This window comes from Nothoprocta perdicaria, unplaced genomic scaffold (genome assembly GCF_003342845.1).
Source record: "Nothoprocta perdicaria isolate Ctin4 unplaced genomic scaffold, notPer1 scaffold_20, whole genome shotgun sequence".
Taxonomy (NCBI): Eukaryota; Metazoa; Chordata; class Aves; order Tinamiformes; family Tinamidae; genus Nothoprocta; species Nothoprocta perdicaria.
This window is the reverse complement of record NW_020455205.1, coordinates 4,612,199-4,637,675: the sequence shown is the minus strand read 5'-3', so window position 1 is coordinate 4,637,675 and position 25,477 is coordinate 4,612,199. Positions and strand designations below refer to the sequence as shown.

Here is a 25,477-nt window from a genome sequence, read left to right as displayed (position 1 = left end):
CTTTCATTTGCCTGATTTTTGCTTTAGTCTTGTTCTCTTTCTTAAATATTTTGATTAGAGTCTTTGGCCCTGCATTGCAAAAATCACTTGTGGTAGAAGGAAGCAGCAACAAATCCTAAAGCTATGTAGTGTGATTCCTGTGAGCCCATATTTGTGAAAGCTTCTTCCCCTCACCCATATTAATACTTTAGGCTCACTTTAATATTTGTTGCTTAGGTAAATTACAAGGGGAAGTGGTTTTCTCCATGTTAGTGTTCTGTTAACATTTCCCTGAACTAATTTTGCAGTTTTTCCTTCTAAATACATTCACTTTCCTTCTTATGTCAGTGTGTCTCCAAGAACAAGTTGGAAAGCGCTGAACAGCTTACTTTTCAATCACTAGAGATGTGTATTTTTTTTCCCAAGTTTGACATTATGATATCTCAGGGAAAGGTTCAGTGAAAGAAGCAGCATAACACTCCAGAAGATTAACTGTCTATTCTATCCACTTCAAAATTAGTGACTCAGACCTTAGCCTCCTCAAGAATTTCTTTAGAAAATCTGAGGTGACTCAAATTTGTTCTGAAAGAGTTTGTAACGGCTTAATCTTAATTATATGAATAAAGAATTAGCTGAAAGCAACAAATGAAGATGCAGCCTTTTTTCTGGATTCCTCTATTAAGCAGATCTCTAAAGATTACTGCAGATCTCTTTGTGCTTTGAGGCGGATGTGCAAAGGAAAAAAAGGTTTGTCTTATATCTATATATAATGCAGATCTCTTGAGGTTTACACTAATAGTTCAGTTCCTTAAGTTCTTAAATCTGTGCATAAATACTGCATTATAGAAACCAAAATGATTTGACATGTGAGAAAGGCCATCTCTGTCTTTCGAGTGGACATGTCCACAGTCTTTTCTGGACACTGTCTTCCAAGCAGCAAGTCCACGGTATTAGGGCACTTTCCAAGGAAAGGACAGGGGTTATCAGGCAGTTGAAGCTAGCAGGGTAAACAGAAATTCTTAGGTTCAGCATCAGTGTTATAGTCTGTACAGTTTGGGCCTTTTGAATCATCATAATTAGCAGTATGTATTGCTTACAGCTGTTAATTATAAACTAACAGTCCAAATTACGATCATATCTATAGCCATGGTGTAGAGTTAACATTAGATTTTTTTTGAAGTAAAACAGGAAATTCACCATTACTGAAATAGAAGCCACAACCTTGAGCTTTGTCCTAATAGTCTAGTTTGTTAAACCAGAAATGTGTTATGATTGCAACTATAAGTTTGTTTAGAAAATGTGTCACTTGGTTTCTTCAGAGAATGTTGTCTTACCAGTTGTTGACTTCATGGACCTTGACAGCTATACAAATTGACAAGAAGTTCTCAAAACATCATTCTCTCTTTTGCACAATTCACATAGTTGCATTTAAAAAAATCTCATTTGCTTCAATCATGAGGCAGGTTTAAGTTTCTTTACCTTATTTTTTTCTTTGGGATTATCATGTATGTTAAATCTTAGTTCTATTTTATTTCAGAATTTTCAAAAAGCAATAAACAATGCAATTTTTGTGAAAATGCTTTAATATAGTTCTCACAAAACACATCTAGTAGTCTCCTCAATTTAAGGAAGATGAATAATTAAGAGGTTTCTTGGGCAACTTGAAATGTCCCATTTGCAGTACAAGCATTAAAGTTTGCTAAAGATTGCTTTCAGTGATGGGTTGCTAATATTAGTTTCTGTAGCTATTAGGTTTAGCTCATGATGTCTCCACTTGTGCAGAGCTCCTGTTGTGATGGTTTCGATATGAATGTTGTTTGCTGTGGAAGTGCAACCTTAATAGGTTCTCTGAAGCTTATTTTTAAATTTAATTCATGGAAATTAATACTAATATAGTAAGACCTGTAAGCTTATTTTTTTTGTTCACTGTTATTGAGTGAGTCTGCAGAAAAGTTTGGGTTATAAAACATGCTGTATATAATACATTGATCTGTTGAGTTTAGACTTCCTATTGCAATGCTTCATTCGCTCTGAGATAAATGTTTATCTTAGTGATATTGCTAGGAAGCTTTTCCTTTTAAAGAGATAGCATGATAATGTATGTCTTAAAATGGAGTGTGCTCTCACAACATGAGGGTCAACACTGAGTAGCAGTCAACTGTTTCAAATACATGGGAGACAGTTTTACAGTATAGATCACTAGTATCAGAAATTTCTATGAATTCCAGTTGCATTGTTTTTATCCATGTTAAATATAATGTAATAGATCTTAAATGTAACTGCTTTTACTTTAAATTTATTGGTAGCTAAATCTCTTTGGATATTCCCAAGTTGAAAATGTTTTACTGGATTATAGGACAGGTATTGAAAAACGCTTATGACTTCTTTCTCTTTGGCTAGACATGGTTAGGAGTGTATTTTCAGCAACATTTTAGTTTTGAGTCATATTCGTTGTATAACCAGGAAATGTTACCAAGTTTTACTATTATTTTTGAGGTAAGGATGTAAAGAGATTCTGATTTTTAAGTACTTCTTGCTGCCTAAGAGAACCACCAAAATTCAGCAACTTTTTTTTAGTATGAACTTACCATGCTGGTTTCTACCAGTGAATTTTATTCATTGTTCTTCTATATTTTGATCATATTTTGATCACATTTTGATCTCATTTATTGTGTGGTTACCCTATTGTGAGTAGTTTGAATATTTATTGGCAGGTATTGTTAAAACCATTCCCTGTCACTTCAGAATTGAGTAAATTTCAATAATTTGTCACTGAAGCCTTTAAAAGGAAACAAACTAACATGTTCAAGTTTGTCCGAAAAAAATCTACCATCAAAGCCACTGAATTCCTAGATAAAGCTCTCACGTTCCAAAATCAGAATGTCTCCTAGGATTTATGTAGAACTTCTTATCATATAGTCCTCCTTTATAATTTGACTGCTCTATATTTAATGATCATAGGGACTTAGAAATATAATATGTTTGTAACTGACTGCCATCCTTCAGTTAACATGGAAGAAGTCTTGAACTGTGTTTAAAAGCTCTAAATTTCTCTTTACTCTTTCTCCTTCATGCCTGTCTTGATGAGGTAGTCAACATCAGGTAAGAAAGTTTATTTTGAGCTCCAGGGATTTGACTATTAATACTCCTTCCACCTTTTCTCAGCTTCTCTGAAATTGTGAAAGTATGCTGTTACCTTTTAAAGAGTATATATAATTTTCATATATTGAAATAGGCCATAAAGTTTCTTTAAAGTATTTAATTCTTTAGGCACAAGAAAAACATTAAAAAAAAAAAAAAAAGGTAAACATTCTTAAAGAATTTTGTCCTTGATCCAGCCAGCTTTTTAAGGGATGGTGATAAACTACATTTTGGTAGGACATTTGCTATTTTGGTGTTTGGACACTGCTACAAACTCTTTGAAACATCCTTAGGATTATGTGATTAGTGACACAGTACCAAGTGAGGTAAAAACTGGATTAAAGCTAGTCATCTAGACCAGAACAACTTTGATCTGAGATTTAAAAGCAAAACATGTGGGTTTACCAGACCTATCTTTTTTACAGACCTGATCAGATCTGAGATTCTTGCAAAACTGAAGCATTAGGAAGCAGCAGATTGAGCTGAATACCACTCTTTAGGGGTAAAAAGAGGTCTAGTTTCTTTCATACAAAGGACAGCCAAACACAACATGAAAAACTTTAGCTTGTTCTTTCACAAAAGAAAACAAAAGTGGTATGCATCTGTGGTATAAGTCCATATTCTGCTGAGATTGATGCAATAAAAAAAAGTTCTTTTTTTTCTTGGAGGTAGAATAACTTTGCTGTTAAGGATACAGAGGAAGAAAGGTAGGGGCAAAAAACTTTTTTTTTCCCTGTGTGCTTGCCCAGGCTTTCCTGGACTTTTAGATATGTTTAGCTAAATTTACAAAAAGATTTTGGCATGATGCTTTACTTAAAGCTTTTTTTCATGTTCAAGTAATATGCTGGTGACAAGGTGTTATTTTGGTTTTTTTGGTAGTTTTGCAGTTTTATAGATATCTTCTGTAGTTAAGGTAAACCAGTGGTTATCAGTACAGACCTGAAAAGCACATGATCTCTTACTTTATATAAAAACTTAGTCGCTTGTTTGGAGGGACTTTTCATGCAGTAGTGGTTGGGAGTTGTTCTTGATTTATTTTACTGATTTTTTTAGTTGAAACTCCATATGGTAACTATCTGACCCCATATTACAGAGTATTTTAGAGATTATTTCTAAATACTAATGAACAAGACTACCAGGAGCAGGACGAGAAGAAAAGGTAAAGACCAACTTTAGTACAAGTATTCAAAAGTCTAGTTCTACAGCATGTACCAATATCCCTCATATGGACACTGATGTAGTTTAAAAGTCATTTCATACCTGCAGCTTTTACATGCTGTTAACATCTTATTTGAAGGCTTTTAGCATGGCTGTGAATCTTGTGGTGTTTTTTTTTCTCATCTTTTATATAAGCCCCTAGAAAGTACAGAGATTCCTTCTCTAGATGAACAGGTAAAACTTTGGTATCATTAACAAGGGCCCATATGCACTATTTATTTATCAAGGTGAATCTTTTCAGATCTTAGAAGCCTCAAATAGATTTTTGATACAAATAACACATTTTTCCTTCCTGCTATTTCCTGCATTCTCATTATTGTCAGGAACTGCTTACAAAATAACATTTTGTGCATTTTCTTATTGAAGCTCCCACAGTAGCTTGAGAAATTTTCTGTAAAGCATTCAATGCCTTTCTACATGCATAGGGTTTTTAATATGTACTCTCAAACTGTGAAACTGGCTCCAACATAATTGCTACCGTAAGATAGCAAAGATGGAATTCTGAGAAAAAAACTTCAAGTATGTCTTCAGAGAATTACAGTTATTTTCACTAAATTGGAGATTTGCCAGTCTAAAACCTACAGAAAGTTTTAGGTTTTACTTATTAAACTATTCTAACTCTGTGTTCAAATTATTATCACTCCAGCACAAGACATTTGAAGTTAAATATATTCAGACATGGACTGATCACTATTTTTGTTTAATATTCTCTTAGAATTAAAGCTAGTCCGCTTATGCTGTATGAAAAGAAGTTAGAAGTTTCTCTTACCTTGTGATCTGAAATCTCATCTGTGATGAATCAGATAATGAAGACACTTGATCTTGCAGTGTAAACAGGACTGAGTATTTCTTTTCAATGTTGGTTTTCACTGGCTGTAAGAAACAGGAGCAATATTCAGTTGGGGGCCTCTTTGGAGGACAAGGAGAGCTTTTTATCAAGTGAGAAGGGGAGGTGATAAGCAAAGGAAGGAATGGAGCTGTAAAAGGTAAGACATGAAGGTCAAAAGCACTGACAAAACAAAGGCTACTGTAGAAAAAGCAACTGCTTAAGCCATCCTCATGGGGATGTTAAAGATGTAGCAAGTAGCCTGGAGGAAATTGTCCTTGGTGTTTCTGGATACCTCAACTTCTAAGCTTTCATGCTTAAGTAGTCTGGGAGTGGAAAGAGAATTTGGAAAGTGTTAAGGACTGTTTAAAGACCAACTTTCAAGGCCTCTGCTTGGTCCACCAGAAATGAAAAGTCACTTTGGCAGTTCTGATTCCAGCTGTGTCTTCAAGTGATCATCAAATGTGCTCCTTCCAAATCTATCATTTCATTTAAATCATTAAATGTTCAGAGACACCTTTTTTGAAATGTCTTTATTTTTTATGTTAGTCTTCAGTTGTAATTAACTGCATAACTCCTTTTCTTTTTCTCTTTTAACAGATCAAATGCCTAAAAGGCCAGAGAGACTTATCAGACCAACGCACTTTTGATGGGATTCACATTGTCAACCATTTCACAGGAGATGATGAATCATTTCATTCTTCTGATGAAGATTTTATAACTAACTCCATACAGGAGAGTGGAGTGAACTTTCACCTATGTAGAAGGACGGCTCAGGTGGCTTTGGATCCAACAATTGTAGACAGCAGTGATAGTGATACTGAGGAAAGTGCCCTCCAAACTGAGAATTCAGGCAAAGTTATTTCCAAGCAGAGAAGAATGGAGTCTTACTCTACTACTGTGTGATCCTCACTGTGACTAGAACTGAAGGCTTTCATATTTTTTCAAGGGTTAAACTGTCAGAAAAATTGAAAGTATCTAGCAGCTGGTTTAGATACCTGTTGGAGCTTGTCTGGCCTGTACTACACTTGTGTATACTATCTGTCTGCCTTGTCTCTTTGCCAAATCTTGCTGATGACACACCATTGCCATAGAACAGGCTAGGAAGAAGTTGATGGATGACAGTTGTAACAGTATTACTGAATGTTCCTTGTTTCAGATAATGCAAATATATTCCTTAATGCATACCGTTTTTGCTGTTTGCAAACACAGCAAAAACATTTTTTCAAAAGAAATTGCTCTTGTGCAATATTTTATGTTCCAAACAAATGTCTGTTTTATATTGTTTTCCATTAGCAATCAAGATGGATGATAGCAAGCCATCTGATCATGACATATATATAATTCTATGCTTTTTGTTTATTTTTGTCTTTGTTAATGTTATTGAATGCCCACAGGAGACTTAACAGAAGCCTTTATCTGTGTTACTTCATAAATGCAAATACTGGTCACTAATGCCATAAAGGATTTTGATTGTTTTGACAAATTTATGTGCATCTGCTTTTGATGTTGCTAAGTAATACCTGTTCTGAATATATTAACTACAGTAATGTTTATTTTGTACATATTTATATACATGCACCAAGCTGAAAATGTACATTACACATCTTTTTTTTTTTTTACGGGGAATGTAAATGTTGCAATATGACTGTGTCTAGCATTCTAGCAGGAAAATTAATTCTGTATATACACACTAGAAGTGAATTACCAAATAAAGGCAAAACACTAACCTTAGATTTAATTTCAGTGTAGCTACACTAACAGCTTCATCTTTAACTGAAATGCTTGTTTAGGACACTATTGACTGAAATATTTTAACTTCATACATATGTAATGATAATAAATTTTTCATGATTTAACAAGGTTGCACCATTTACTGTTTAATAGCTTTTATGGTACAGGGCTTAGTTATCATGTCACCACTGGACTCCAGAGCATTGTTAAATATGGTCAAAAATTACTCCCTATTGGGTTATACTTTGCAGTTCTAAGGCAGGCATGCACACTGCAGCAGAAGTATATACTTAGGTTTTCTTAGTTTTATAGTGGAGAGTGGTTAGAAAATAAGCACTGTCCTTTCAAAAAAAGAAAATAGGTATGATTCAACAGAGCTATAGCTGCTGAGCATTTCTCTATTAAATGCTGTCCCGAAGGCAGATATCTTGAGTTTATGCTCCCATGGTTCTAACTTCAACAACCCTACTTCATATGCTAAAAGTTGTCATGTGGATACTCATCAGCACCTCAGATGCCTTCTGAGTAAGAATATTCCAAATGTCAGCAACTGTAGCCACCTTTCATAATTAAACAATCTTTAAAACGTTTTTACTAGTGCTATTGCAGCTGTTCTGTTCAACTAAGAAAGTAGGCAATGCACAAGTCAGTGCTGGCAAATGTTGCATACTGCTGAATGTTTGATAGTTCTCTTAAGTATTCACAGTATTTCACTGGCTTCTGAGTGATTTTAAATGATTCCTTTCAAAGAGCCCCTAAAACTTAAAGAGACGTTTATAAATAACAGTGATAGGGAAAGTTCTGAACCTGGCAGCTGCATTATTTGCTTAGGTGCTCTCTATTATAAATCTCAAAGCAGGTGCAGAGCAACTTCATTACCAATTTCTGCAATTCTTGGCTTGTTTGTTATTTCTGCAAATAGAACATGGGACCTACTTATGCCTCTAAAGTTCCTAGCAGAGCTGATGGCAATTGCCACCTCTGAGGAGAGTTAGCTGACATTAGTTCTAAAAGCTGTTGGAAATTTAATGTATGCAAAACCAAGTCAAAAGCCCTTTTCTTCATTCACAAATAACAGTTACCTTATCCCTCCTCCCTAAATGAGCACTATGATAACTTCTGTTTGCACCTGGATAATTGCCCAAGATGATAGGTGACCAATGTCATGTTGCCTGTCATCAATACCAGCTGCAAGTCTCTCTTTAAGATAATATCCTATAGTAAGTGGCAGGAGTAAAATTCAGTTGGAGAGCCATAAAATCCTGTCTGTTTGAACAGTGAAGTGTTATGATTTTGCAATAACTGCCTTACTGTTCCATCGATAATAAACAAGATCAGTTGGCAAGGGTTATTTCCTGAGCTTTTGTGTTTTTATTTATACTAATAGTACAGACACTGAAAAATTAGCAAAAATAGAAATATCAAGGAAAAAGCAAAAGGCCATGTTCAAATAACTGTGCTTAGAGATGAAGGTAAATCACTGGATGTGCTACAATTTCAGAAGGCTGAGTTACGTACATAGTGGTAGTTATCCTTGTAAGACAACCCAGCTGGGGCTGTTCAAAATATCCCCTTTCTTATGTATTTTGCCAATGAGGACACTAATTGCTTTGCCTATGTGTATTATGATTCAAATATGCACCAAAATAGATGCTGATTTGTCAACAGCACAGGTAATATATTTACTCATGTAAATAAATAAAGCATACTAATTATATCACAATGCATGACCATGTGTGATCTTCTAATAAACGTAATTCTGTTAAACTTGCTTTCGTGCTACAGGTAGGCTGAAAAGGATGCATGTCAAAGTTAAAAGTGTAAGTTAACAAAAGCATGTAAACACAGTAGGCTGCTTAAATCTGCAAATGCTTGGGCTGAAAAAAACAGGTAGTAAGTGAGTAGGCAAAAGAAATGCCCTGCTGGATATCAGGTTTTCACACTAGCTACTTATGTTTGGTGGTGAAAATATTCCTGCTTCCTCAATCTGGTATTTTTTTTTTTCCACTGCAAAGTAGAAGAGCCTGACTATTCAAGCTCTCCATTGCTAGGTAGAAAAGCCTCTATATATTCTTTTTTTTTTTATTATTCCCCCAGGCTAAGGGAGTGAATATTTTAGGAACTAATGAAATTTATAATTAGACCTTCTTAATGTAGGACTTTTGATTTTTATTAATGATGCTATAGTTGTGAGTCCCTTTCATTCTGCTCATTGTACAAAATAAAACCTTAATGAAGATTCTAATGTGTGAAAATGTTGGAAAATGATTAGTTATTGGAAGGAGGACATCTGTGAAGGCTAGAAACATCTAAAATCTACTGGCTGTTCACCTTCATGTTCTTTGGCAAAATGAAGGCCCCACATACACATATGTACAAAGCATCACTTCCAACTCAAATTGCTTCAAATGTAAGTGTGAATATATATTATTCTAACAAAAATACGTTCCTAGAAAATAGATCAAAAGTAAAAAAAAAAAAAAGCATCCACATAGGAATTTGCATAAATTTAACAAAACCACTCTGCAAGTTATGCAAAATTGTATTCATGCAATACCTGTACCCATTTGGTGGAACAGCAGCAAAGGAGGATTGCATGTTTAATAAAATTATTTTCTATCAGAGAATAGTATAGTGACTTTGAAACATGCTGCTCACAATTTGTTTTATGACAGAATGACCTAAAGATACACCTGTATAAAGGATTCACATTTCCGAAAAGAGGTCCTGATAAAACCTTTTAACTGTAGAGACTGAAAAAAAAAAAAAAAAAAGTTAGTGATTTAGGGGAAAGACGGGAACTAGAGGACAATGCAAATCTCATGGGAGAGTCATTAGGCTAGTCTCTGAGAATGAAATCTAATGTCAGCCTATGAAATAGATTTTACTCCTACCTAAGTGGAAATCACATTCCTAAGTTTAGTTATGGATTAATTACTAACTCCTCTGTAATTCTGTTTGCTAGACTTAGTTACTGAAGTTCTAGTTCATTCTGTGAAAAACTGTTAAAACAACATAATTTATGTAATTCTGTGAGCATTTTTTTTAACGAACTGAATCAAGGCAATAAAAAAAAAAAGTCAAATAAATATATCCATTAGCCCTTAGCACCAAACACTGAAAGATTCTCAGAGTGAAGAAAACATGCTTACCTATGCACGTTTACACATATGGACACTAACTGACTGGGATATAAGTCAGCTCAGAAATACAACAGCTTAACATCATTCATTTCCAGCAATAAATACTGACTAGTTGACTCATTTAATGATTCTAAAATACAAAAGCTCTAAGGTGCACTCTTAGAACTGGATAGTAACTTTTGCATAAACAATTGTAATTTCTGGTCTTTTGGTGACAATAGTAAGGATAAAATCAAAAGTAATCTCCCTGATTAACAGAAAGGCAGACAGCTAGATCGTGAAGAAACTGAAGCAGTATATAAGATCTCTTAAGAATCATTATCTTAAAACTTCCATTCATGCTAAGCATATAATTTTACGTTTTATCTGTGGCCCTTGTCAAAACTAGGGTTTTGCTGTGGATAGGTGCTCTAGAAAAGTGCCTAATTTATAATGTTCACATCAGAATCCCCCTCTGAGAACTAAAATCTGGGAGGCCACTTTAAATAGCCGAAATTCCATAACTTACTGAAGCAACTTGTTCTGGGACTAGTCCTTTCCATTCCAAGCTGGAATCCCTCTTTCCACCCCAGTCTTCAACACCAGCTAACTTTCTCCAGTTTGTGCTTGCAGTAGTCGCAGCTAGTTTTTCTAAACAGATGTGAGAGAAACAGATAAACAGATGACATTACAGGGTTTTTCCCAGTGTTTAAAAGCAAACAAACAACAAAGAAAAACCCCACTATCCAAATTGCTAATTAAAGTTTGCCATATTTACAGCACATTCTTAATATCCATATTTACATCCATAAGGCAAAACATAAAGAAAATATCATAAAGGGTGACAGGAGAAAAAAAAAAACAGAAGCAGCAAGCAGAAATTTTAAAAATAATTAAACATTTTGAAAACTGTAATAAAATTAAAGTCACACTTTCCAATTTATGCACTGTGCTAGTTCTAGCAGCTTCTTATAGTGAACGTATTCTGGGTAGCAGTGATCTTGGGCTCTATTACACCCAGGTGCACATGTTATTCTGAGTTCTGTGCAGAATCACTCTTTGCTACCAGCTCCCAATCCTGACTTCTTCTCGACACAGACACAAAAAAAAAAGTGTCTCTTCCCTTACAGACCAATAACCTGCCTGTTAAATGCTGATCCTCAAATCTTTCCATCACAAAGTGTTTTATCACTTTGGACCATGAAGTTCCTATCTGTTTCCCATAACTTCTGTTACCTTATTTGACATCTTCTTAGCTCTAATAGTGATGTCAGGCAGCTCAGTGCAGTAAATAGCAAATTTACTGCATTTATTGCAGTAAATATGACTTTGCTCTAACAGGATGCCCCACTAGATTAAACCTATCCTTCTGTTTATTTTCCTTTGTCACGATGGGTTAATAATACTGTACTTACCACTGTGCGCAGATATGTCTTAGCAAGCTTCGATGTTTTAACTTGGAATATTACAGATGCTTTGGGAGGGCCTGTTCTAGTAGCTCTGTTAAAAGTCTCTCTTCCCTGCCTCATTACTTACACTCCACATGAATTCCACTTTCTGCAAACTCACAGCTGCTTGGCTTTTTCCCATTTGGGATTTATAACAGCATTCTCACACTCTTCCCACTGTGACCAATTAGGACTACTGCATACAGGGGGGCATTTTAAGCATTACTAAGCTGCTGCACACAGGTCGCACAGTAACTCCAGGCTAAAGACTCAGTCTCTTTACTCCCATTTTTACATCTCCTCTGCCATAGTGCCACTGCAGGTGACGAGGTCCCACGCGGGACAGGGCCCGGGGCCCTGAACACTGAGGGAGTGCAAACTGCTTCGCGCCCGCGGACTGCAGCGCTGAAATACCTTCCGTCCCCTCTTCAGCAGAGACAGCAAGCCCTAACGGCCGGCGTAACGGCTCCCTAACGGTTGCCTAACGGCCGCCTAACGGCTCCCCGCGGCGCGCGGGAGGGGCGGGGCCGTCCCCCGCCGCGCCCGGCCTCGCGCCCACGCCGAGGGCACGTGCCGAGCGGCAGAGCAGCCCCGCGGCGCCGCCGGGCCCGGCTCCGGGCGTTAAAGCCCTTAATCGGTGCGTCCTACCACCAAGAGGGGCGCCGGGGACGCGGTGCCCCAGGTCCCTTCCCGCCGCGCTCCTGGAAGGGCTGCGAGCGGTGTCCGCACGCACGGCGGCTTTAGAGTCGCCAACAACGCGTGCGTTGGCTTCTGTTTATAGACGTCATAGACGTGCAAGCTCGGCTGTGCGTTTTCTCGTCATGATGGTTTATCGGCCACAGTACTCATTCCTAGTAATGTTTTTTTTTTTTTTTTTTCTGTTGCTTTCATTGCACACTGCCGAAGTGCTGGTCGAAAAGGCAACCGAAAGGCTGATGCATGTATCAGCTTATGTCGTAGGGAACCGTGGCACGCTGCTTTGCTAAAAGTCACAAGCAGTGAGTCAACGCAGGCGCTTGCATGGAGTTTTACCGACTTATGCTAATTGGGTTATTTCTACTGATTCCAGCATTTATTTTGCAAGCCGGTGGCGTGCAGGATTTTCGCAGTGAACAGAAGCGCGGCGAGGAGACCGCGGCGCACAGACGCCGCGAGCAAAACTGCTGTGCCCAGCACCGGGAGCTTCCCGGCACGAATGGAGGTGTTAAAGGTGCTGTGTCAGGCGTTTGCTTCCCCATCCCCTCGTGTCATTACTAAAGCAGCATTTAAAAGGTTGGAAAGGTGGTGTGACTTCTTTTCCTTTTTTTTTTTTCCTTTTTTTTTTTTTGCTTGCCTCGTTAGATTTTGGGAAGTCAGGCTGGGGGGTTGTGCCCCCGGCTCCCGCACGCGAGGTGGCTGACGAGCCCGCGCGCTTCTCGGTGCAGAGAGGCTCCCGCCCAGCGAGAGGGGGCGGCTGGCAGAGCTCCTGCCCTGTCCCACTGCCCTGTCCCGCTGCGGCCGCGCTCTGAGCCTCTCCGTCGTTTCTGGTCGGGAAGCGGCGTTAAGCTTCGCTCCGATCCGTGCAAAGCCAATGGCCCTTCCACAATCGAAAGGAAATGAACGGCTGGACGAAGCCCAGAAACACCTCAGAAATATCCAGCCCAAACTCCCAGAGCCGCAGACCTGAGCTGGATTTCCTGTCTGCACCAGGAATCCCAGGCTGGACCTGGAAAACTCGGCGTGGGGGACTAGAGGGCAGCGAAATAAAAGCTTTCGTGCTCGCAGACGGGAGCGCGCTCGGCCGCGCGCCGCCCCGGGCCCCGCAGAGCCTCCCGCGGGGCAGGCGGCCCGGCTGCGGGGCCGGTGCCGTCCCGCACGGCGAGCCCCGCGGCGGCAGCCGGGCTCTGCCCCGCGGCTGCCTTGGAATCACGCACGCTGCGGTATCCTCGGGAGCAGCTGAGGCGGGGCGGGGGGACTCTCGCCTACCCCTTCCATATTTAACCATTACCTAAATCCGAAGGGAAATGAGCAAACCTCTAGGCTTGGGTCTTTGTGTATTTTCAGCGCTGTTGGGCGTATTTATCCCGAAAGAGTTTTCCACAACAAGTTATTTCTGGGCTGGGGGAGGTCTCCATTGCCTAGGGCGCTGCCCTCGCCCCCCTTATAACGGCGCGCACGTCGCGGCGGCCGCGGGGGACACGGATGTGCCTCGGGGTGGCGAGCGGCTCCGTCCCGGGCCCTCTGCCTCCGTCTGCGTTGAGTCAATCTGTGTTTTGAATCTGTGACTTGTTCTCGTTGCGGAAGTTGAAGGGGATCCAAGAATAGTTCAGATAGATGTAATTTCTAGAGCAGAACCCCCAGAGAAAACGAAACGCCCGGGGCTGGAGTGACACTCCGGTGCCACTTCGGCGAGCCCTGTGAGGTGGAATACGGTAAGAAGGCTTAATTCAAGGAAAAAAAGAGAGAGAAGGGGTAGCCGTGTTGATTTGTGAGGCCTTCGCGCTTTTTTTTTTTCTTTTTAAAGCTTTTTTTTGTTGTTGTTGTTATTGCAGAAGCTCCTAACGCTCAGGAAGTGGAATTTGTGGTTTAGGGGGCCGAGCTCTGAGGAGTTGAGAGAGACAGAGAGGAAAAAAAAAATAAAAGCCAACTCAAGCACCATTGCTCCTTAAAGGCTAAATTTAAAGTCACCCAAACTAGCAGACTGTGGCGCGAGCCCCGTCTGCAGCCCCGCGCCTTCCACCCCTCCCAATGGGTAAGCGCTCTTGGTTTTCTCCCCTCGCTTGGGCACCTGCCGGCGGGAGGGCCGCGGTGGCGGCGCCCCCTTCCCTCACAGCTCCTCCCGCCCCTCGGGCAGCTCCGCGGCGGCGGCGCGGGGTCACGGCCACCCGCTTCGGGCGCCCGAGAGCCGCCCGGCCCCGCTGCGGGCGGCAGCCGCCTCGCGCGCCCTCAGCGGCGGCCGTTGGCGCGCGAGGGGCGGGGCAGGTGCCCGGGGCGGGGGGGCGCTCGGAGCGGGCGGCCAGGTGGGCTGCGGGAGGCGCCTTCCCACGGCTCCCGCCTGCGAGGCTCCAGCCGTGGGGCGGGGGAGGCGGCGGTGCCTCCGTGTTCTGGCTTTTGGAGGGAAAAGCGCCGAGAGGGCAGCACGCGGCAGCAGCGCCGCGGGAGCCTCCCGACGGCCCCTGCTGCCGTTGCCGTCGGGGAGGGCGCCGCGTCTCCGCGCCGCGAGCCCGCTCGAGGATGGAGGGAGCCGCAGGTGGGCGCGGGCGGCCGCGCTGCCGGCCGTGCGCGGGGGCGGCGCCTCCGCGGCGGCGCGCGGCGCTCAGGGCTCGGCCCGCTACGTGCCCCGCGCCGCGCCGGCCGAGCGGGCTCCACTCGGGGCGGAGCGGCCCCTTCCCCTCATTTGTCCTTTCGTAAACCTGAGGCCCCTCGAGGAGAAAGGAAAATAAATGTAAAAGGAAACAATCCCCCCAATAAACGCATTTTTTTCCCCGAAATGCCAAGTAATGGGGAGGCTGTCGCCCCGGGGCAGGCAGGGCAGCCTCGGCAGCTCTCCGCGCGCGCCCCCCGCGTTTCCCCCCGCCGCGGGTTCCGTTGCGCTCGGGCTGCGGGACGGCGCCCGCGGCAGCGGGAGTGACCGCGACCTCGGCTCTGCCGCCGCTCGCCGCCTCTCGGGGCTCCGGGGAGCGGATCGCCCGTTTGGCGGGCGCCGCTGCTGCCCACGCGGAGGGGGCGGCGGGTGCGCGAGCCCTGCCTGTGCTGCCGCCGTCGGGCCGGCACCGTCCGCGCCGCGGGGGGGGTGAGGGGAGCGGGGCGGCGGCCGGAGCCACCTGCGCGTCGCCACCTGTCGCGCCGCCCCCCCGGGCGCGCGGCCCCTCCCGGCCGGCGCCCCCGGCCCTCAGCGGCGCTCTGGGCGCCTCCCCGGCAGGTCGCCTCCCCCCCGCCGCCGCCCCGCGGGACACTCGCGGGTGACGCTCGCTCGCAGCCGCCGCGGCGCGGGGAGACGCAGCGCGGGCGGCGCGGCCGCCGAGGCAGCGGCACCATGCCCAGGTCCTTCCTCGTGAAGAGCAAGAAGGCGCACAGCTACCACCAGCCCCGCGCCGCCGACGAGGACTACGGCCGGCGGCTGGACGCCGTGCTGGCCCACATCTGCGCAGGTAGGCAGCGCGCGGCGCGGCGCAGCGCGGCGCGGTGCGGCGGCCCCGGCCGCGCTCAGCGTGCCCGCTCCCCGCAGACAGCCACATCCCCGAGGCCGCCGCCGCGCCGCCGCCGGGCCGCTTCTCGCCCGAGTCGCACCTGGCCGAGGCCGCCGATGGCACCTCCGAGTCGGCGCCCAGCTGCGAGGGCAGCGTCTGCGACCGCGCCTCGGAGCTCGAGGACTTCTGGAGGCCGCCCTCGCCCTCCGCCTCGCCAGGTAGGACCGCGGCCTCCGCCGGTTGCCCCGCTCGGCGCGGAGCCCCCGTCCGAGGGAGCGCAGGGGACAGCTTGACTTTTTCCCACGCAGCGGGCTCGCGAATCTGTCCCCTGCACTCGGGGCGCCCCTTCCAGCCCGTCTGCACCGCGACCGGGAGCACAGGCGGCTTGCAGGAAACTTGTGATGCCAACGGACATGATTATTATTGTTATTACTGTTGTTGTTTCCGATTAATTGCTAAGGCTACATTATGTTTTCAATGTTCCGGAATTTGCCCACAGCGTCCATCTGTCAAGAAGTTTAGCGGCTATTTTTTTTATAAGACAGTAAATATATTTCCTCATCTATCTATATACTTGTAGTAAACAGCACTGACCGTGTGTTTGTTCTACCTGCTTGATGTGTTCCCGAACTCCCTTTCAGGATATTTCTTGTCTCTTGTCTATAAAAAGAATCTCTCCCACTTTTTTTTTTTTTTTTTTTTCCCCTTTCTAAAAAGACATTTGTGAAAACCATTTGAAAATAATGGCGGTCAGATTTAAACACCCCAAATCCAGGAAACTCACACTTATGGCTGCAGCGTCTGTCTCTGGCTCCCTCGTCCTGCCTTTGATGTGGTTGGAGCAGTGGGAGATGCTGTCCCCAGTTTGGCGTGAATACTTATCTCGTTTAAAAATACAACGCTGTCGTTTTATAACCAAAATGTGTGTGTGTATATATATATATAAACAAAACATTTTACTACCTTGGTTAGAAAGTGACAGCTGGAAAAAAAGAGCAATTTCTATCTTAGCAAGGGAATTTTTTTTTCTCGGCTTTGCAAAATGACAGCGAACACCAGCAAACAAATACATTGTCCTGTTCTTCCGCTGATTCTCCTACTTTGTCCTTATAGTATCCTTGCATATCAAGGGTTTGTTGTAATGATGTGGATTAGCATTTTGAAAGACCTTTCTCTCCTTTAGAAGCCCGAAAGCCCTTTGAGCGGACGATCAAAATACAAAGCTGTGTCATTGCAACCAGCCAAGGGACAGTTTCAGTCGGTGCAAATGACAGACGGCACCAAATGCAAGAATGCAACCGTCTTTGGTTTGCTAATATTTCTGCATAAAATGTAACAATATATAACGAATTTGCACTGCTCCTTTCTACTACAGTTTCTGGAGTGGAAAGAGACCGTTTTTGGGAGGTGTCCAGGAGACACGGATGAGAAATGGAGCAGGTAGTTAGCAGGACTGCTCTGCTCTACGTCCCCACTGCTGGGGGGGTTTATTAGCCCCCGACAACCATCACGTTACCAGGGGGAAGGCATTCTGGTAAAATGAGAGCAGTGTACCCAGATCCATTTTTTTTTCCCCAAGGGAGAGGGATCCTGAAACTATCTGCTCCCATTTACTGGGGTAAACGAGTAGGAAGGGGCTCGCAGCCTCTGTAGAAAGAGGTTCATTAGAGGAAGGTCTGCGCCTCCGGAGGGTGCCGCTGCACTGACCATCAAGGCAGTGGCAGTGGGCTTAGAGGGTCAGGCGCCCTCCCACAGCTCCCCCCAGCCCCTGCCGTCCCGCTGCCTTGCCACATTCAGTGTGAAGCTGGAATCTGTGCCTTGGTCACTTCAGCAAGGTGCCCGGGTGAGACCCTGGCTTTTTATGGTTATGTGTCTGGGTGGAGCGCAATTTCTGTGCTGCATCAGTAAGGGCAGATGAGAAATAGTGTTTCTAAATCACGTTCAGAGAGGGTAGATGAAGCTAACAGTACTTAGAGCCCCGTCACCCTGCCGTGCAGCCTGTGCCCTTTCCACTTCTGGAAAGCCAGATGCCGGGGCTGCGGGTGGGCGCAGTGCCGAGCGGGGGGCACACGCACGGGCTCTGCAGCGTCTTAACGTCATTTACACCCTGCACACTTTGTGCACTTCATCAGTGCAAAGTGCTTTGGCATTTAACCTCACCTTTTATGCACGTCTGTAATCACACACATTTGCTTATACGTAGGAGCCTTAATAGCGCTGTGCAGCAGTATGCTAGGATCTCCTGAGTCCATCAGTGCTGCAGTGCTGTAAGAAGCCTTTTGCTGGGTATAACGGAGTTGCTGTGCAGGGAGCATTGTGTTTTGTGGTATGTCTGTGGAGGAAGACACCTAAATCTTTTTCTGGTGTTTGTACCAGTCTGTTCTGATTTTTAGTTTGAGTTGAGCCTGTCTTGCCTTCAGGAAAGAGCAGTGATGTTTCTTCTCCCACCATAATCTGTGTAAGGGCTATGCAGACTTGCTAAGAAGTGTTGGGGACGAGTTGACTCTCTCTCCCTGTCTACCCCCCTGAGGACTGGGCGCTGCAGGAGTGTCTCGCGCCCAGCAGAATGGGAAGGTGGGGTTTGAAATTCCCCTTTGCGCTGGACACAGCACAGGGAGGCTGGAGCGCCCTTGGGAAGCGCAGCGTGCGTGCTCGCCTCGCGAGGGCTCCGGAGCGCGGGCCGGCTCAACGCGCGCAAGCCGATCCGAGGCGCAGGGAGTTAGTGTGGCCAGTGCTGCCAGTTCCAAGGGCTCAGAAATCAGGTCAGCCTCCCCTTCCTTCTCCCTCAACCGACTTAGAAATCAAGACTGTAACTAATACCTCATGGATCTTTTAACTCTCGTACTGGAATATTGAGGGTTCCACTTTCTGGGCTAGAAGCTGCTTTCGGGATGAAAATATAGCTACAAGAAGAAGCAAACAAAGAGCCAAGGGCCTGATGAAATTGTACAGTTTCAAGACCTGGGGCTTTAAGATAGTTCCGAGTCTTGCGATAAAATCGTGAGAGATGGCAACTCTGAAACTGGTTGCAAAGACACAAGATAGATGATGTGACGTTGACCACAACTTTGCAGTCAGTGCAGAACAGGAAAAATCATGCTCAGCACCATGTCAGCTAATTTGATTTCATCGCCCTGTTCAGATGTCCCAGTTGGTATGTGCGCATATATTTCCATCCGAAGGACTACTGATTTCAATAGAAGAGTTTAAGATTCTGTTAAGATCTGAAACTATGGAAAATATAGAGAACAGCCAAGTCACTCAGTGCTTCATTTTCACGTCGCTTTCCACTCTCTCCCTGATACCTCAGTGACCATCTGCCTCTCCAGAGCAGTGACCTAACACATTGTGCTTCCCTCCCTCTCCCATCCCTGGTTATCTTGTTGCACTGAGGGCTGAGGAAGAACGTGAAGCTGAGCAGGAATGAGGAAAGCCAAGAGAGCAGTTGTAGGTGTGCAAGTTTGGAGTAAGGGAGGTTGACCAAAGTAGGGAGTTTGTGAGTAAGGTGGCCTAAGTTGTAAGGGAGACCAGTACCTCTGTGAAGGGCATCAGCAGTTAAGCAGTTATTTCATTCTAACTAAAACTAACATATTTGTCTGGTAGAGACATTTGACTCTCTCCATGCTGCTGCTCAGTGTGATGATGGGGGAAAGCAGAGCACCTCAAGTGCTAATCAGAGTCTCTGGCAGAAGTGGTTGGGATCTCATACCTCCTGTTGCCAGCACAGCTCTGTTTTCTCCATGCATGGCTCCCTGAGCATTTGTGCCTTGGGACCCTGTGTTCCTGCCATTGCCTCCATCTCCTGCTAAGGGCCTTCCAAGTGCGATTCCTTTTGTGGTGCCCACCATATCTGTTGGATGCCCTTGCCAAGGGAGACTGTGGTTAGAGCCAGCTGAAACCGTCTGAGCAGCTCGTGGCATGTCCTAGTGGGAGCTCACTTTGGTTATGACTGGCAGGGGAAGCCTTTTGTGTCTTTGATTTCCAATGTAGCCTTTAGCAATGACTTTCATGATGTTTTTCTGAAGTTCAGTATTTTGGGTGCGCTCAGCTTCTTTTATTTTTAGGGAAGCTCAGAGGAATCTGGAACAAATAGAATTCTCTTTCGGATAAGGCCTGATTTTCTTTTTTCTTTCTTTCTTTTTTTTTTTTGCTGAGAAGTGAGGAATGGAATCCAAACACCTTGAAAGCTGCTCCCTGTGTTGGTAATGCTGTAGTATAATTACGGACAGTTGTGGCACCAAGTCCAGAGGCTAGATTTGGGCATTAAGTTGTGCAACAAGCAGCTTTAAGTTCTTTTGAAAGGGTAAATCTCAGCACCCTTACTCCTCCTGGCACCTTTGTAATGTTGTTTGTACGGTATGGATGGGTGGAACCTGCATCTCAGTTTAAACACTTGGACCATCAGTGTTGATGCCCATCTCGGGGTATTCCAGGTAAGCTTCTCTGAGAAGTTGCAGGTAAAAGCAGGGGAGGCTGAGACTAAGTTGTTCATGATCTCGGCAGTGAGATCAGTGTTCCCTCAACTTGGCAACCAAAATGGATGCAGACAAAATTGGTGGCTGTGTTTAATAATCTGCCTGGGGCAGCATGTGCTCAGGTCGGAGTGCAGGGCTGGCTCGGGCCCGTGATGCACCCGTGCACTGCACAGCTCCCACTGATTCCCGTGTTTTCCCACAGCCTCGGAGCGATCCGTGTGCCCGTCGCTGGACGAAGCGCCCCCCTTCTCGGTACCCTTCAAGCCATACGCCTGGAGCAGCCTGGGCGGCTCCGACCTGCGGCACCTCGTGCAAAGCTACCGGCCCTGCCCGGCGCTGGAGCGGCGCTCGGCGCTGGGGCTCTTCTGCGAGCGGGGCGCCGAGCCCGCCCTCTACGGCGCCGAGTGCAGCGCCTCCCTCGGACTCTATGGCGACTTCGGCTCCCCGGGCCCCGGCCTTTTTGAGAGGCCTCCGGCAGCAGCACCCGGACTCTATGCGGACTCGCAGCCCGGACTGCAGCAAGAGAAGGGGCCGGGGGGCATCAAAGTGGAGTCAGATCTGCTGTGCCGCCCGCTGCTGCTCAGCACTGGCTCGTACAAATGTGTCAAGTGCAGCAAGGTACCGGCTGCCTTTCGCTGCACCCGGCGCGGCTCTTCCCCACGCGCTCCTTTACCTGGCCAGCCTGACCCGTGTGCGCTCTCTTCCCTCAGGTCTTCTCCACTCCACATGGCCTTGAAGTGCATGTGCGCCGCTCACACAGCGGCACGAGGCCCTTTGCCTGTGACATGTGTGGCAAGACCTTCGGCCACGCCGTCAGCCTGGAGCAGCACAAGGCAGTGCACTCACAGGTGAGCTGGGGCAGACTGCCAGGGTGAGGGGCACGGGGCCACGCTGCCGCCCCAGGACCTCGAGGGCAGTCACAGGGCACCGGACGGGCACAAAACCAAGGAGAGGAGGAAAGCATTGCAGGGCCGCAGCGGCAGCCGTGGGGAAGGAACATGGTGGCAGGCAGCGGAGAGGCTGGGCAATAGTGAGCAACAAATTAAATATCATGGGCTTTGCTTCCACTGCCCAGGCATTGCACATGTCTGTATTATGCAATGGGCACTTTTGGCGCTCTAGAGGTAACAGATAATAAATAATAAAATTTTACTGTCAGGGCTGGAAATTGTGGTGAGGACTGTGTGTAGATGTGAAAATTGTAGATGTGGACTTTTTAATGACCGAAACAGCGCACTGTGCTTTGCTTTGAGCCAGCTCTCCTCAGTCCTTCTCCTCCCCCTGCCCCCCAAGAGGTGACTCTTCGCTTGTTTGTAGTGACTGTGTCTATGCAGGGAACATCTGAACGCCCAGGCAGGTACAGAGCACAGACTTCACCCGTCTCGACACGCTCTGAGTCACACACCAAAAGAATATGGTAGTTAAATTTGGTAGGAGGATTTGTAACATTTTCCACCTGCTGATATTGTGCCATATTTCCCCTTCACCCACCCACTTGGCCTGGCAAATCTTCCTTCCTCAGATTGGCCTTGGGAGGATAGAGTTACCATGATGTTTGCTTGATAACTGTTTTATTTACAAGGGCATGAATGTGCAATGGCAGAGCACATAGTGAGGGGAAATATCACCTATTAAATAGTGGTGAAAAGAGCAGCACTGCATATTAAAGCTATGGAGAGGAGAACGTAAAAGGGAGTGTGCATAAAAAGCCAAGGAAGATGATTTGCCTGAAAGCACAGCAGGAGGAGGAAGGTGGGATGGGATTTAAAGGATGGAAGGAAAAGGTGAGTTATGGTGGAAGACAGTGATGAGGAAAGGAGTGTGTGTGAAGGGAAACTCTTAATGCATTCAGTTTGATTTGTCAATATTTTTTTTTCTTGTATGCTTTAAGCTGTGGCTCTGGGGTTCCCAAAACAGTGATATTGTTCCAAGCCCCTGTTGAAGGGCGCAGGCAGCTCTGCCTGGTCGGGGCTATTCCACCCGGTCTGTCAGTCTCCGTGGGGAGCGGAGCCCAGCATTGGGAGAGGGTGCCCTGGCTTTTCTACCATGTCACAGCGTTATGCCAGACTCAGTGTCTCCTCAGGTTAGGGGCTCTCTCTGGAGAGAAAAAAGTGCTTCCTACAACAGCGATGGGTGGTTTGCTGTGGTGGCATCTCTGATGTGGCGTAACGTGCGTGTGTTTGGGCTCCTCTCTGCAGGAACGCAGCTTTGATTGCAAGATTTGTGGCAAGAGTTTTAAGAGATCTTCCACTCTGTCCACCCACCTCCTCATCCACTCGGACACCCGGCCATATCCCTGTCAGTACTGTGGGAAGCGTTTCCACCAGAAATCCGATATGAAGAAGCACACTTTCATTCACACAGGTCAGTCTGCAGGTGCTGGGGCTTGGCTGCGGCGGCAGGGCTGCTCCCTGGGGAGGTCTCTCTTGCAGTCCCTTCATCCTCGGCCGGGACAGTGTGCACATCCCCCTGTGCCTCTCACCACCTTGCTGCAGTTTGTGCTATCTGAGCTCTGCTTGTGCAAAGGAGGGTGATTTGAATGTGGTTTCATGAACCACAGGTGCTAAATAACCTAAATCTTCGCAATCCAATCAGTGTTTCCTTAATAGGATCCACCATTGTTTATTCAAAGGGCTTTTCTGCAGGACCATTCTAGAGTATTTTATTCATGTGGCCTTGATTGTACCTGGAAATGACAGGTGAATTTGAGTGCAGCATCTCCTTTTGCTGTCCCTGCCAGTTTACAATAGGAGCCACAGGAGTCTCCTCCTCTAGATCAAACACTAAACTGGAGGGCCCAGGGTCCGACTCTTAGTCTAAATATTTGTTCAGAGATTGATTGTCTGGTGCTTCCACCCGGACCTTCCAAGCAAATGGCTGCAGTTTGATACAGAATGAAAGGAGACGTGCAGAGTTATCAAGTTTCGTTGTCAGCAATAAACATGAAATCTAATAAAGTGCAGGTGAATCACTGAAGGAAATTGTTTTCGAAATGCTGTTCAGTGAGAAAGCAGGTTTATCAGAGATCTTTATAAGTAAATCTTGCCTTTCAAACCAGCACTATTGACTTTTAAAAGTAATGAGAAATGCACAACCTGTGTGAGATGCAGAAACATTTGTAGGCATAAAATAGTAACTCTACTGGTCAAAGCCAGGCTTTAGGTGACCAAAATTAGGTTTCCTGGCAGTGACCAGTGGCAGATATTAAGGGACAAGTTCAAAATAACCAATACATAAGAATGACAGCATCATAAGTTAAGTATTTGATTTTTCTAGATCATAAGCAGTGAAAAATAAGTGTAACATAAAGGTTCTCCCGTGTATGTTTGACGGATGATACTGAGCTATTTAGAAAGTAAAACAAAAAGTACTTGCCTGGTAACTTGTTCAGATGAGGCTTAATGAAGTAAAATTTCAGCCAATTTCTGAATTAGACACAAGTTATTTTGGTGTAAGATCAGAAGCTGACCCTGGACTTTTATACATCTAATACAAAACCAGGTCCTTAACTGAATCAGAAATCCCTTTCAAATGCAACATATTCTTGCAGATTGAGCCTCCAGCACATTTTGTGTTATCTTATGTTTAAAAAAACATGATTTTCAAATGCACAGAGTGTTTGTTGTTCCAGCTGAAGTCAGTGGGCTCTGCAGGTGCAAAGCCACTCTGAAATCAAGCTTGGAAAGACACACGTGTTCTGTGGTTCTTTATCCGTTATTTGGTAATAAACAGTGTGAAAATGCATGAAGATCTGCCCCCAGAGATGCCAGGGTGTTTTGCCGCTGACCGCTCTGTAGAAGTTCGAAGTTGGATTTCATCCTGTTAACTTTATCTGTCTACAGGATTTCAGGGCTGGCTCGGGCTGGGGAATAGAAAGAAGAGTGGATCTCTAGGTGAATCCTGCCCCTCATCGTTCACTCAAGGGACCTCTTACTTCCCTTGGGGACAGGCCACAGCTCAGTGGGTCCAGCTTAACAACCGCCATCTGTCTGACCCACCTACCCCCATGATGATGCCATAAAAATGTCAGGCATCACCATGGGGTCTTTCCAAAGCCTAGGACACAAAACCAGTGTAAACTACACAGAGCCCATGGGGCTGAGAACACGTGTTCACGTGTGTCTTGTGAGTGCTCTGCGCTTCAGGTCGCTTCGGAACCAGACTAGGACAGTGCTGGTGCTGCCAGGCGCAGGGCTGCTCAGCTGCAGAGCAGGCCCAGCTTTGGCTTTGGGGCTCCCCACTGCATGTTTTTAGTAAGAGTGACTTGCCCGGTGATTACAGAGGAATCATTCTGCTTAGCTCTGTGGCCCGGAGTGCATTTCCTGTTTGTTCTGTGCATCTAGGCAGCCTGTTGCTGTCTTAACACTCTCTGCTGCCCCCCATCTTCTCCCTGCAGGTGAGAAGCCCCACAAGTGTCAGGTATGTGGAAAAGCTTTCAGTCAGAGCTCCAACCTCATCACCCACAGTCGGAAGCACACAGGCTTCAAGCCCTTTGGCTGTGATCTGTGTGGCAAAGGCTTCCAAAGAAAGGTGGATTTACGGAGACATCGGGAGACCCAGCATGGTCTGAAATGAGTCCCAGCTGCAATCCGGAAAGCACCTACAACACTATGAGAACAGACTCCCTTGGCTTCCCCGCTCAGCCTGAGCCCTGTCTGTAGCACGGACCCTGGCATTGCCTTTCTGACCAGGACTTCAGAGAGAAGAGAAGATTGAAAGCTCAACCTGAATGACTGTGAAAACGGAATTTAAGGTTGGGGTTTCTCTCTCTCGTCTTCTCTCTTTTTGAAATAACACTGGAAAATAAAACTTCGAAACATGAAGTCTGATACTCCAAATATGGATAAGCTACAAAATACATGTGAGCTGGAAAGTCTTTCACCCATGGCCAATATGAAACCCCTCAAGTGTTTGGAATCTCGAATTACCTTGCAGGGAAACATGGGTGTAACAGTACAGTGTTTACATGAGAGTTGCCCAGCATTCAGTGAGGGTGTATGGAGTGCTTGCCTTCACTGAGGGTCAGTGCCCAAGGGTTTCCCTCTTGGTTTCCTGTCAGGAAGACCTGGAATAGAGATTGAACTGTGCAGCTTGGTATCATATTGCTTATCAAGCCAAGAGACCAACTTGGGCCTGATCCTGCTCTCACTTACTCTGGCATAAATCAGGATTTGCACTGACAGAGGAAGGCCCTTTGATCCTTCCAGAGCAGTTTCTTGCTTTCTGTCTATGCAAGGCCTGGATGTGTGAGGGTAGTTTTGAGGCATGGGGGAATCGCTTGTTGCTCCATCCACTGGGAAAAGAGAAGTTTGTGAAAGACTTGACTGGGTAAGCTGGAGCACAGAGTTATGCCTTATAACTAGAA

General features: G+C 45.5%; 2 protein-coding genes across 9 annotated transcripts in view; both read left to right on the top strand.

Annotated features, from left to right (window-relative positions):
* Positions 1-6,361, top strand: part of EVI5 (ecotropic viral integration site 5) — a 56,406-nt gene extending 50,045 nt beyond the window's left edge. For 7 of the 8 annotated variants that reach the window (XM_026037978.1, XM_026037976.1, XM_026037975.1 and 4 more), the window contains one exon: positions 5,765-6,361. In XM_026037978.1, the coding sequence (XP_025893763.1) occupies positions 5,765-6,070 (306 nt within the window). In that variant the 3' untranslated portion in view covers positions 6,071-6,361. Of the gene's footprint in view, positions 1-3,071; positions 3,082-5,764 lie in introns of all 8 variants that reach the window. The other variant, XM_026037972.1, reaches the window with a different exon arrangement.
* A 9,122-nt stretch (positions 6,362-15,483) lies between these two features.
* On the top strand, positions 15,484-24,687 carry GFI1 (growth factor independent 1 transcriptional repressor). Its single transcript, XM_026037890.1, has 6 exons — positions 15,484-15,598; positions 15,676-15,855; positions 20,315-20,730; positions 20,823-20,960; positions 22,311-22,476; positions 24,509-24,687. The coding sequence occupies exons 1-6, from the start codon at positions 15,484-15,486 to the stop codon at positions 24,685-24,687; spliced, it is 1,194 nt and encodes a 397-aa protein (XP_025893675.1).
* Positions 24,688-25,477: the final 790 nt, after the last annotated feature.